The sequence below is a fragment of the Panthera tigris genome, chromosome X, assembly GCF_018350195.1.
Source record: "Panthera tigris isolate Pti1 chromosome X, P.tigris_Pti1_mat1.1, whole genome shotgun sequence".
Taxonomy (NCBI): Eukaryota; Metazoa; Chordata; class Mammalia; order Carnivora; family Felidae; genus Panthera; species Panthera tigris.
The window spans coordinates 37,864,372-37,878,202 of NC_056677.1; the positions used below are offsets into that span (position 1 = coordinate 37,864,372).

Consider the following 13,831-nt stretch of genomic DNA (forward strand, 5'->3'; position numbering starts at 1 on the left):
GGAAGGCACTTGTCATGGAGCTGCACAAACTGCAGTTAGCAGCCAGTTTCCTTCTTTTGAGCCGAGACTGCTGACTTAGCATGGCAGGTCACTAGGGCCTACCATTTCTATCTAATGGGACAGTGGGATCCCTCTAATGAGCTACCTTTTCTCTGGGGCACGCCAATGGGTTGCCCAAGACCTGCTCATACATGCATCCCGGTCTGAAGCAATTCTGCCTAGTTCTGTTTCTCATCCCCCTTCCTCAGGAATCGACTCAGGATCACTGACTGAAGGCTTTGCCTGTGAAATCCTGCTTCCTCTAGCTTACTTTCTGCGGGTATTTGTCCCCCAAATAAATTACTTACATTTTTTTTTAAGTTTATTTATTTTGAGAGCGAGAGTGGGGGGGTGGGGAGGGAGCGTGTACATGCGAGCAGGGGAAGGGCAGACAGAGGGAAAGAGAGAATCCCAAGCAGGCTGCACACTGCCAGCACAGAGCCTGATGCGGGGCTCAAACTCACGAACCGCGAGATCAAGAGTCGGACGCTCAACAGACTGAGCCACCCAGGCGCCCCAACTACTTGCATTTTTAACTCCACCTCAGCCTCTGCTGCTTTGAAGACTCAACTGGAACACTGATCAGCAAGTGAACGAGCAAAAGAAGTAGAATTTGGGGGAAAATCATTCTTTCTCAGACATATTTTCCTACAGATAAGTCAGCTATGCCCCAGCAATGGAATTCTAGCTCAGTACAGCAAATTGCGCTGAATATGCGAAATGGCTTCTCTTAGCTGGAGGGATTGCCTCCTGAAGACCTGTCAGGCGCTAATATTTATGGGACCATTTCCGTCTTAGTGATCCAGGCCCCCTTTATGGGGATGATTGCTTCACAGCCCTGCCATAGGTATTTACCATCAGGGCTATTACAGCCCACTGAGTCATCCAGGAGAGAGATCCAAGTTGATAATTAACATCCTGAGGAAGGTAATTGTGGAACACTTAAGCACGGGGCCATAACTTCTGGTTCAGTGTCAGTAAGGACAACCTGTGGGGCATATCATACTTAATGAGTCACTAGCTACCGAAGATGATTATAAAAACCCAAAGCATATTATTTTGATCACCATGTGCAGGAACTACAGATTATGTCCTTTTGACCTATTTGGTGTTCTCGTTCCCGGCTGAATAATAACCATTCGGGAACGGAGGAAACACATGATTCTCCTCATAATTAAGGAACATTATATGCCCACAGTATGTTTCTCTAAACAGGAAACTCATGGGACAGGAGTTAATCTTCACTTTTAACTGTGAAATAAATGATTCTCTCTACTTTGGGTTAGGGGAAAGGGACGGATCCCCCACACATTCTGCTCCATTAGATAGCATAGATCCATTGGTAAGTAAAGGGACAGAGATTGGGTTTGACGTTGAAAACAAAAGCTGGAGCAGTACCCTTCAGGTAAGGGCATGGAGGGAGACACGTTCAGGAACACGGCAACGATCAAACGAACACTTGCAGCCGTCATCAATGCTCTGCGAGTTTCAGGCACCGATAGTTTAAAGGTAGCTATGTACTACGGCACCTGGGTGGCTCAGTGGGTTAAGCATCCAACTTCAGCTCAGGTCATGATCTCGCAGTCTATGAGTTTGAGCCCAGCATCAGGTTCTGTGCTGACAGCTCAGAGCCTGGAGCCTGCTTCGGGTTCTGTGTCTCCCTCTCTCTCTGCCCCTACACTATTTGCTCCCTCTCTCTCTCTCTCTCTCTTCAGGTTCTGTGTCTCCCTCTCTCTCTGCCCCTCCCACCGTTTGCGTGCTCTCTCTCTCTCTCAAAGATACATAAATGTTAAAAATGGTTTTTAAAAAAAAGGTAGCTGTGTGCTACCCCTGAAGAATATTAGTTCATACCTGCTCATTTCTCACTTTCCTTTGCTTAGCATCCTCTACGCTGCAGGACACATGCCTTACTCACTCTAGGCACGAGATAAGATGGCTTCTATCACAGCATAATGGTATCAGGTTGGCTCCTCTGGTAAGCAGACACAGGAGTAGAAGACACGTGTTGGAGACTAACGTGTGAAACATCAATGGGGAGAAGGCAGGATTGGGCAGAGAAAGCCTTCAGACCCCAGACTCCAGTGAAAGGGAAGAAGGAAAGAAGACTCCAGCAGGCAGAGGCTCACGAGGCAACGGTGTGAGGAGTCTGACCAACACAATGGAGGAATGAAGCAAAGATTGTCCACGTCAGGCAGAAACTGCCAGGCCCTGATATATTCCCACTGTGTTCCATCACTATCTGGGAGCTACTCCAAAACATGGCCACCGCTCTAATGCTCCCATGGATCCCGAAAGCACGGCGGCCAGAGGCCACCAGCTATCCACACGCCTCACCTCATGCAAGTTGTTTATTGAAAAGCCATCCAACCCTACTTCATGGCTGCCACAAAAACCAAGTCTGTGGGGAATATGAAACAAAGGGCAAAGGTTCATTTCCTGATCATATCTTCCTCATGGGTTGGCTGTGGTTTAAGACTACTTTTCCTCAAGTTCAGGACCCAAGCTAAGAGATCACTGCCAGTAGATGGGGGAGAAGGATAGCTCTAGAGGGTTTCACACTAAGAAATTAAGAGTTCATGGGAATGCAAGCTGGTGCGGCCACTCTGGAAGTATGGAGGTTCCTCAAGAAACTAAACATAGAACTACCTTACGACCCTGCAATTGCACTACAAGGCATTTATCCACGGGACACAGGTGTGCTGTTTCGAAGGGACACGTGCACCCCCATGCTTATAGCAGCACGATCAACAATAGCCAAAGTATGGAAAGAGCCCAATGTCCATCGATGGATGAATGGATTAAGAAGATGTGGTATATACATACAATGGAGTATTACTCGGGAATCAAAAAGAATGAAATCTTGCCATTTGTAACTACGTGGATGGAACCGGAGGGTATTATGCTGAGTGAAATTAGTCAGAGAAAGACAAAAATCATATGATTTCACTCATATGAGGACTTTAAGAGACAAAACAAATGAACATAAGGGAAGGGAAACAAAAATAATATAAAAACAGGGAGGGGGACAAAACAGAAGAGACTCATAAATATGGAGAACAAACCGAGGGCTGCTCGAGTGGTTGTGGGAGGGGGGATGGGCTAAATGGGTAAGGGGCACTAAGGAATCTACTCCTGAAATCATTGTTGCCCTATATGCTAAATAATTTGGATGTAAATTTTAAAAAATAAAAAAATTTTTAAAAAAGTAAAAAAGAAATTAAGAGCTCATAATTCATTAGCCAAAATGGGTCACATGGTCCCACCAAAGTGTTAGGAAGTTCAGTCTTACCATGTATCTGGAAGGTAGACAGCCTTAAATGAGTAAAACCAATGACCACAACAGTGAACAAAAAGGTAAACTCCCGGGGCGCCTGGGTGGCTCAGTTGGTTAAGTGTCCAACTCCTGATCTTGGCTCAGGTCATGATCTCACAGTTCACGAGTTCGAGCCCCGTGTCCGGCTCTGCACTGACAGTGCAGAGCCTGCTTGGGTTTCTCTCTCACACACAAAATAAATACACTTAAAAAAAATGGTAAACTCCCCCCAAAATCTCCTTTACATTCTACATACACAATAAAGGAACAAATTGTACTCAATAAGGCCAAAGGTTTGGGGGCTTTTTTCCTGGTAACTTTTAAGTGGTCGTTGCTCTAAGAACCATTTCTATGTATAGCGATGGGGACATTAAATCACTTCGGAGCCAACCCTCCTCATTTCGTGGAAAACAGATGCTCCTTTCTGCTTGCACAGAATCAAGAGAAAGATTTGGAGCTCTAGCCCTTTTGATAGTTGGAGCAGAATCACCCAGGCACCACCACCCCCAACCAACCCCTGCCCATTTCTATTCATTGTAAGACTCCTTTTCTGAGAAAGCCATGGGAGATTTTGATAGGGACCTTCTGTGAGGGCAGAGGTTGAGGCCACAAACTAACTCCTGTGACTCAAAGTCACTGAACCCCATTTTGGTGGTTAGAGGTGTCTGTGGCTAGGACCTGGTGATAGAAAAGATAGCCACGCCTTGATAATACAACCTTCTTGCAAGGGGAAAGAGGCGAGACCAGAATGGGGGCTTCTATGCCAGCATCTCCAGTGCTGAAGAAATATTGTTAAGGGTGCGTGAAAAGGCCAACTGAGGAATCTACCCCAAAGCTCCTCCTGCGTGTGGAATGAGACCCAGGGAAGTGCTCGTGAGTGAAGATGTGAAATAACAGAGCCCTTGTAGATAAGGAACTGCAACTTGGAGGCCCAGACAAGTCTCAGATAGACTGGAACTGTGGGCAACCCAGGAAGTACTATCTCCAGATCAAGCACCTCAATCACCAAAGGTCACTCGACAGAGACAGAATTGAAGTGTGTGGCGGGCGCCTGGGTGGCTCAGTGGGTTAAGCATCTGACTTTGGCTCAGGTCATGATCTCATGGTAAGTGAGTTCAAGCCCTGCATCGGGCTCTATGCTGACAGCCCCCTCCTCTTCTCTCTGTCCCTCCCCCACTTGAGCTCTCACTCTCTCTCTCTCAAAATAAACAAATAAACTTAAAAAAAAAAATTGAAGTGCACGGCAAGACTAGTAGAACCCCTTGGAGTTCTGAGCAGGTTCTCCGCTTTTCTCCTCCTCAAGGTATACCAATCAGGATGGACACCGAGGGCGCACTAAACCATTATTCTCGGGCTTATTACAAAAACGGGAACCCAGAGAGAAAGGCTGAGCTCTGTGTCCATATGAATACAGGAAGACAAAAGAAACTCAAGGTGTTGTATCTTGGGACAAGATCTTTCCCAGCATCTAATGCGATTCAGAAACATTAATACATAAGGCTATGTTTTCAACACCCCAGTGAGAACCCCCGAGGGCAAATTTCTCTAATTTGTTTTTAAATGGGCTGTCTTGATTCCTGGGGATCCTGTGTGAATACAGAATTGTACAAGCCACCATCATCAGTCATACTTCTCTAAATCGGTTTCCCACACCTGCTACAGCGGGATCGTCAGGTTTGGGCGGAGGTAGAGGAAAGCAGGGAGGCACTATATCTGGGAACCTCGAGGGACACCTCAGCCGTTTCTCCCTCTTCCTGCTGTGCTTCCCTGTAACTGAGATGTCACCCCGCTCAGGCCCTCGAGAGGCAATGCCCCTCGGTTTATAAAAACCTGCCATCATAGGTGAGGACCCTGGCATAATGGCGGTACTTAGTGGGTTATATATATGGAGCTTCTCCCCGGCACAGATGGGCTATGTTTTCCTCAGAAATGGGGACAAGTCGTCTCCCCTCATCTATGCATTTTCAAGGTTACTCTGGAAATAAATGTACGTCGACTCCTGAGTCTCAGACATTTGAGTGTGACCATTCTACCCATTTTTTGCCTACAGGCTCTCACCCCGAGACTCTGCTCAGTGGGGGGCTGTACCAGAGGACTGACAGACTGGCAGGCCATACGGATACTCAAAATCATCCCACCCATTCAAGTCAGGGGCACTGATCTTCAGACCATCCAGTTGATTCTGAGGAATCATTTCTCAAGACTCCTAGGTCCCTCACTAAAGAAGAAACCTGATGACCCCGAGCTCTACTGAATTGAAGGCATGAAGCTCACAAAGAGATCATACCGTCCCATACTTAGTGAAATGCAGTGGCAGGACAGTGGGCGGTGAAAATTGAGGGGCAAGCGTCCCAACACTTGACAGCCGGGATCAGATGTCACTACTTCTCCTAAGCATTCAGACCACATCCCTTCACGTCTGTTATCCGCATAGCACTAATATGTTGTGAGGAGGCAGAGAGACAGGGCAATACCTTCCTGCCGGCTGAGGGCTAGCCTGTGAGCACAGGTGGGAAGACGGGAAAGTGGCAAACATGCTGAAGGAACAGTAGATGGAGCACTTTAATGACATAACAGTAGATGGAGCACTTTAAATGACATAAAACCATCTTGGTAAGGAAGGTGTGAGAAAATTTGCCTAAGAAATGTAGGCTGTAGGGGTGCCTGGGTGGCTCAGTAGGTTAAGCGTCCGATTTCGGCTCAGGTCATGATCTCACGGTTTGTGGGTTCGAGTCCCACATCGGGCTCTGTGCTGACACCTCAGAGCCTGGAGCCCGCTTCGGATTCTGTGTCTCCCCCTCTCTCTCTCTGCCCCTCCCCTGCTTGCACTCTGTCCCTGTCTCTTTCCCAAAAATAAACAAACATAAAAATTAAAAAGAAAAAAAGAAAGAAATGTAGGTTGTAGGGCTCAGTCGGTTAAATGGCCGGTTCTTGGTTTCAGCTCAAGTTATGATCCCACGGTTCGTGAGTTCGAGCCCCACATTGGGCTCTGTGCTGACAGTGTACAGACTGCTTGAGATTCTTTCTCTCTCCCTTCTCTGCTCCTCCCCCACTTGTGCAGTCTCTTTTTCTGTCAAGATAAATAAATTAAAAAAAAACTGACTGTAGCTTGTGGCCAAATGGTGGCTGTCAAACTACAATTCGATATATTTATTATTTACAGCATTCCTAACCAAACCATCTTATTTGTAGTCAGTGTCCTAGAACCATATCTACGACCTAGAGTAAGCATCAAATGCCATTTTTTTAAATGCCAATTTTTTTCAATGTTTATTTATTTTTAAGAGAAAGAGAATGAGCAAGGAAGGGGCAGAGAGAGAGAAAGAGAAAGACAGAATCTGAAGCAAGGTCCATCCAGGCTCTGAGCTGTCAGCACAGAGACCAACGCGGGGCTCGAACCCACCAATCGTGAGATTATAACCTAAGCTAAAGTTGTACACTTAACCTACTGAGCCACCCAGGTGCCCCTTTAAACGTCAATTTTGATGAATGTTTGTTTATATCATTTTCCAATTTAATGGTGATGGAAAGAAGACCCATCATCTGCTCTCCTCTCGACCAGCTTTGTCTCCCACACCTTACAGAAGGCCAAATTATAAAAGCAGAGGCAGGAAGTGCTCGGGCACAGAGCTCAATCTCCTGACTACTGCCCTGCCTGGTGGACTCCAGTGAGGCAACATGGATGAAGTGATGGCCAGGCTAAATACTGAAGAGTAGGCAGCCTTTCACCAGGCACAACAAAAAGACATTCTCAGAAGAAAGAACACGGGCAAAAGCAGACCTCCTCTCCATAGAGAGGAGGCCGAACCGCTCGGTAGGAAAGTTAACAAAGGGAGCCTGGGTGGTTCAGTCGGTTAAGGGGCTGACTCTTGACTTTGGCTCAGGTCACAATCTCACGGTTTGTGAGTTCGAGCCCTGCACTGGGCTCTGCGCTCAAAGTGTGGAACCTCCTGGTCCTGTGCCTCCCTCTCTCTGCGCCTCTCCCACTCGCACTGTCTCTCTCTTTCTCTCACTTAAAATAAATAAATGTTAAAAATTAACTAGTCCAACCTTTTTTCTTTTCCTCAGGCTCTGCTTTGGAGGGACATGGGCTAAGGTTTGTGAATAGGTAATAAGAAAGTGAAAACCGTGGGAATGCAAGCTGGTGCAGCCACTCTGGAAAACAGTATGGAGGTTTCTCAAAAAACTAAACATAGAACTACCCTACGACCCAGCAATTGCACTACTAGGCATTTATCCACGGGACACAGGTGTGCTGTTTCGAAGGGACACGTGCACCCCCATGCTTATAGCAGCACGATCAACAATAGCCAAAGTATGGAAAGAGCCCAATGTCCATCGATGGATGAATGGATTAAGAAGATGTGGTATATACATACAATGGAGTATCACTCGGGAATCAAAAAGAATGAAATCTTGCCATTTGTAACTACGTGGATGGAACCGGAGGGTTATTATGCTGAGTGCTGAATGAAATTAGTCAGAGAAAGACAAAAATCATATGACTTCGCTCATATGAGGACTTTAGGAGACAAAACAGATGAACATAAGAGAAGGGACACAAAAATAATATAAAAACACGGAGGGGGACAAAACAGAAGAGACTCTTAAATATGGAGAATAAACCGAGGGTTACTGGAGGGATTGTGGGAGGGGGGATGGGCTAAATGGATAAGGGGCATTAAGGAATCTACTCCTGAAATCATTGTTTCACTATATGCTAACTAATTTGGATGTAAATTTTAAAAAATAAAATTAAAAAATAAAAATAAATTTAAAAAAAAAGAAGAAAGTGAAAACCAGGGGCACCTGGCTGGCTCAGTCGGTAGACTCTTGACCTCAGGGTCATGAGTTTGAGTCCCACACTGGGTACAGAGATTGCTTAAAAAAATTTTTTTTTTAAAAAGGGAAAACCACACTGCTAAGGGCTAAGCCATGATGTTCTTATCAGAATATACACAAGGCTCACAGAATTATAAACAATATCCAGACAAGTAGTCTGTGACAGTGTTTTGAACATGACAGGGACAAGACCACTCTACAACCACATGTGCACACACATATGCACACCGTAAGTAAACACCCCCTTTCCTGACTAACACGAATGACTGACATTTCTTAGCAACGACAACCCTAGCCTGTCTTTAATCCACCCAAGTCCTAAATAAAAATTATGAAAAATAACCAATAATTCAATTGCCCCCGCTCCCTGGTGACATCCATATCAGAACCGATCCCCAGTTTCTTAAATCCTCCTCAGGATCAACCAATACAACCCCCAAGTCCTGTAAGAAGCCCGTCCCTATTCCCTGTTCCTGACAGGTCCCTGGAATGTGTTCTCCCTTGCTCCAACAAAAAAGCTAAACAGACCTATTTTTTATTCTTTTTATCATGATCATGATTATGATTATTATTATAGGTGGATTCCTAGTGGTTGGTTGTGGGTTCTAACAGCAGCTTATTCGGAGGTGCTAACCAAGGAGCATGAGTGTGAGACCAAGAGGTGGGTGACAGGAGGGAAATTCAATCTAAGGACAGGTTATCAGGTTGGCCACTACCAAGGATGAGTGATCTTCGAGACCTTCGAAGGAAATGTACAGAATGTGTCTGAGCATTATGTGTCTAGCGAAGAAAAGGAAGCGCTTGTCCATTAGTTTCTGTCCTCCTTCGGTCAAGGGACACCCCAGTGGTCTTAACTCTCTTGTAGGATACAAATAGGAGTCAGAAAAAGCCCCAGGGCAGAAACCAAGGCAGATCAGTGTGGGCCCAGAACCAGGGACTGTTTGGTGGCCCCCTTCAAAATGGCTTAAGCTTCCTAAGAATCGGCCACCACAATAGTCACTGGAACAAGAGGTAGAGCCAAGAACATTCGGAGAGATGCCCAAGAGGTTTTTTCTATGCCAAACTCCAGTTCTACCGTGAGAAGTAGTGTTCCCCAACTGTCAGTGATACAGCTGAAGGGTTGTAGAAGACACCACCCCAAAATAGTTCTCTTTGGAATAAGGATTATTTTGGGTGGATAATTTTGAAAAACAGCAGACACAGGGGAAACTATAAAACAGAGTAAAAAGTTATCCTTTTCCTAGAAGACATTTACATTTACAAGGGAAATCTGCACTGCTGAACACATGCAACATTAGCAAACAAGGGTCTTCTTCCTGGATGCCGGAAAATTCCAAGAAAGTTTGCAAAGAGGCAGGGGGAGAGAAAATTTGGATTGTTTTTAGAAACTGATTTAGAAGAGAATAAGATTTTTAAAAAGGAAAGGAAAGGAAAGGAAAGAAAGGAAAAGAGAAAAGAAAAGAAAAGAAAAGAAAAGAAAAGAAAAGAAACGAAAAGAAAATTAAAGAAAAGAAAAGAAAAGAAAAGAGAGAGAAAAAAGGCTTATTTCTAGAAGATACAGCTGACCTCAGAAATAAGCAGATGTGTCTCCACCACCGGGAGACAGTTTTAGAAAGGATTCCCCCTTGTTAGCTCTAGTTTATTCTTATCCCTAAGCACCAACTGCCTGAGGGGTTTGGACATGGGTTGATTGCAGAGTTGCACATGTTGAGAACAAGACCAGCATAATAGTGGGAAATACAAACTTTGGAACCAGTCTGCCTGTGTTGGAAGACCATGCTTGTGACATTTTAACCAGCTGTGTGTGCTAGTGAGCAATTTACTTAACCCCTCTAACTCAGTGATCCCTATCTGACAGATGAAGTAAAAAGGCCTACCCCACACAGCTGCAGTGAGAACTACATGACGACATACGAAAAGTGCTTAGCACAGCTCCTGGCACATAATCACTTGAAAGCTGTTTGCCTTCAACATTTTGTTAAGACTGGCACAGGAGGAATCAGAAATCTATCGTTTACTCAGACATTAAGACACAGAGCGTAACTCGCTTGGAAATTCCACTCTGAAGAATAATAGCCTTTGCTGATTTTCATCTTGACAAGTTGTTTACACAAATGTCCAGAAATCCAGAATTGTATTTAGCTTACGTGATTTAAGACCCACCATCTTGAATCCTACGGAAAACGACTTCCCCAGCAAAGCAGGCCTTGAAGATTGTGGTACAGTACTGGCATCTGGTGGCGGCTCGCTCTGCAACAGGCAAGTGGAGGGCTCACGCTCGAATGCTTCGGGAAGCCAGTCAGTCAACACCCATCAGAAGCTTTCAGCAGTCTGCTGTGTTAGAAGCCCTCCAAGTTCTAAAATACAAACGAGTCCTAAGCTTTCTATAGAAAGAAACCCCAAATGACCAACAGACATGTAAAAAGATGATTATGGTCCCTAGATATCAAGGAAATGAAAACAACGCGATACCATTTTATACCCAACAGCTTGTCAAATATTAAGAAAGAAGTCTGAGGGGTGCCCGGGTGGCTCAGTCCGACTCTGGCTCAGGTCCTGATCTCGCGGTCTGTGGGTTTGAGCCCCGCATCGGGCTCTCTGCTGTCAGCACAGAACCCGCTTCATATCCTCTGTCTCCCTCTCTTTCTACCCCTCCCCTGCTTGTGCTATCAAACAAATTAAACATTGGAAATATATATATAAGAAATCTGATACCAACTGGAGGCAAGAATGTGGAAAAATGGAAATCCTCCAAAGCTGCTGTCCAAATTTGAAGTGCTAGTCTGCTATACCAATAAGAATTTAGCAAAATCTAATAAAAGTGAAGATGTAGCTGACCTACGGCTCAGCAGTTCAAATTCAGTGGATATGCTCGAGATCTAAGGGTCTCAAGGAGAGGTGTCCGAAGGATGTTCATAGCATTATCTGCAACAGCAAAAAAAAAATTTTAAACAAAAAGGAAACATCCTAAACGTTCAGCAACACGAGGATGGCTAATTTGTCATATGCACACACTTAAATGGCATAGAGCAGAAAAACAGAATGAAGAAGAGCTCTATGTATCAACAAGGATGAATCCTCAAAGCAATACCACGAAAGAAGCAAACTTCAGAATGACACATACATACTGTTTATGAATATAAAAGCACAATACAACACATTGTTTTTGGAAAACTAAATATGTGGTGAAATATTAAAATACACAATGGAAGAAAACCCACCAACTTCAGCACGGTGATTGCTCTTGGGGAGGGAGGAAAGAGAATGGGATTGGAGAGAAGGAATTTAATTCTATCTGTAATGTTTCATTCCTCAAAACTGACTATTTTCTCTGGCATTTTTATATAAATCAGTATTGGGGCGCCTGGGTGGCTCAGTCTGGTTAAGCCTCTGACTTGGGCTCAGGTCATGATCTCACAGCTCATGAGTTCAAGCCCCAAATCAGGCTCTGTGTTGACAGCGCAGAGCCTTCTTCAGATCCTCTGTCTCCCTCTTTTTCTGCCCCTCCCCAGCTCGCACTCCCTCTCGCTCTCAAAAATAAACATTAAAATATATATACATATAGGGGCGCCTGGTGGCTATGTCGTTTAAGTGTCCACTTCGACTCCGATCATGACCTCGAGGTTCATGAGTTCAAGCCCTGCATCGGGCTCTGTACTGACAGCTCAGAGGCTGAAGCCTGCTTTGGATTCTATGTCTCCCTATCTCTCCCCCCTCTCCCCCACTCAGCCTCTGTCTCCCTCTCAAAAATAAAAATAAACATTAAAATATATATATATATATATATATATATATATATATGGGGCGCCTGGGTGGCTCAGTCGGTTGAGCATCCGACTTCAGCTCAGGTCACGATCTCACGGTCCGTGAGTTCGAGCCCCGCGTCAGGCTCTGGGCTGATGGCTGGGAGCCTGGAGCCTGCTTCCGATTCTGTGTCTCCCTCTCTCTCTGCCCCTCCCCCATTCGTGCTCGGTCTCTCTCTGTCTCAAAAGTAAAGAAATGTTAAAAAAAATTTTTTTTAAATATATATATATATATATATATATATATATATATATATATATATATATCGGTACTTACTATATTCCTCTCTATTTTGTGCATATGTAGATCCATACAATGGAATATTCTACATCCACAAAAAGGAAGGAAATACTGCCACATGCTACCACATGGATGAACCTTGAGAATATTATGTTGAGTGGGGGGAAAACGCCAGTGACAAAAGGACAAATACTGTAGGAGTACACTTACATGAGGTCTCTAGAGTAGTTAAATTCATAGAAGCAGAGAGTCGAATGGTGGTTGCCAGGGGCTAGGGCAGAGGAGGAAATGGGGAGCTGGTGTTGAACGGAGAGATACAGAGCTTCTGTTTGAGAAAATGTAAAAGTTGGATGGCAGCTTTAATGCAATTTTAATGTAAAAAAATGGATGGCAGCAATGGTTGCCCGGCAATGTGAATGTACTTACTGCCACCGAATTGAATGTACACGTTAAAAAATGATTAAGAGGGGCGCCTGGGTGGCTCGGTCGGTGAAGCGGCCGACTTCGGCTCAGGTCATGATCTCGCGGTCCGTGAGTTCGAGCCCCGCGTCGGGCTCTGTGCTGACCGTTCAGAGCCTGGAGCCTGTTTCAGATTCTGTGTCTCCCTCTCTCTGACCCTCCCCCGTTCATGCTCTGTCTCTCTCTGTCTCAAAAATAAAGAAATAAACGTTAAAAAAAAATTAAAAAAAATGATTAAGATGGTGGGGCACGCGGCTAGCTCAGTCGGTTAAGTGTCGATTCTTGATTTCAGCTCAGGTCTTTCACGATCCCACAGTTCATGAGCTTAAGCCACACGTCAGGCTCTGCACTGACAGCACGAAGCTTGCTTGGGATTCTCTCTCTCCCTCTTTCCCTCTCTGCCCCTTCCTTGCTGATTCTCTACTCTCTCTCTTTGGGTAACCACTGTAGTGCGCTAGAGAAGTGTGCTTTATCCAGGCTTACCGCCATAATCCAGGTGTCAGGGAAGGGGGGAAGGGATAGCCGTCGCTCACATTTCAGCCTGTCGTTAAAGCTATAGTAATAGGATAAAAATCAAGGTTTGGGGTTACCATAATTCAAGACCAGAGCAATTTTATTTTACTGCTCCTTGAACTACTGGCTTCTCCTGCCCTCTCACCAACAAGAGATTAGGGGTCCATGGGGGGCCTGCTGGTTTTCAAACCGGGTCTAATCGTCATTCCCCCAGACCCCACCCTCAGCAGCTGAGGTGTGAGTACAATTTCCAGAGGAGTCTCGGTTGTGGAGACAGGATACCAGAAGATGGCAGCAAAAGCTCATCTGGTGGGAAGGTCCTCCTGCCAGATGCCCGGGAGAAGAGAGAAGAGTCCTGAGGTGGCTGCGATTGCTAGGTCCCCAACTCGGTTCTGAACTGAGCTCAGGGCCCTGTCACTCGGTAGTAACACCACGCCGGGGCGCCAAGAGAGTCACACCAGGCCCAAGGTCCTCGAAATTCAACCATTCAAGGAAGGGCACTTGCAAAGTCAGGGGAAGGAAGGACATGGAAAGATAAAGGAGAACCTGATCAGTTAAAACTCCTTGAACTTCCAGGTCCTAGGCTTGGGGAATCCAGAGCCACGGAAAGTAATCTCTTCC

The 13,831-nt window shown here is 45.3% G+C and overlaps 1 protein-coding gene across 1 annotated transcript in view; it reads left to right on the top strand.

Moving 5' to 3' along the window:
* LOC102965112 (60S ribosomal protein L28-like) overlaps positions 1 to 13,569 on the top strand; it is a 176,475-nt gene extending 162,906 nt beyond the window's left edge. The window contains 1 exon segment of the mRNA XM_042973941.1: positions 13,425 to 13,569. Within this exon segment, the coding sequence (XP_042829875.1) occupies positions 13,425 to 13,569 (145 nt within the window).
* Positions 13,570 to 13,831: the final 262 nt, after the last annotated feature.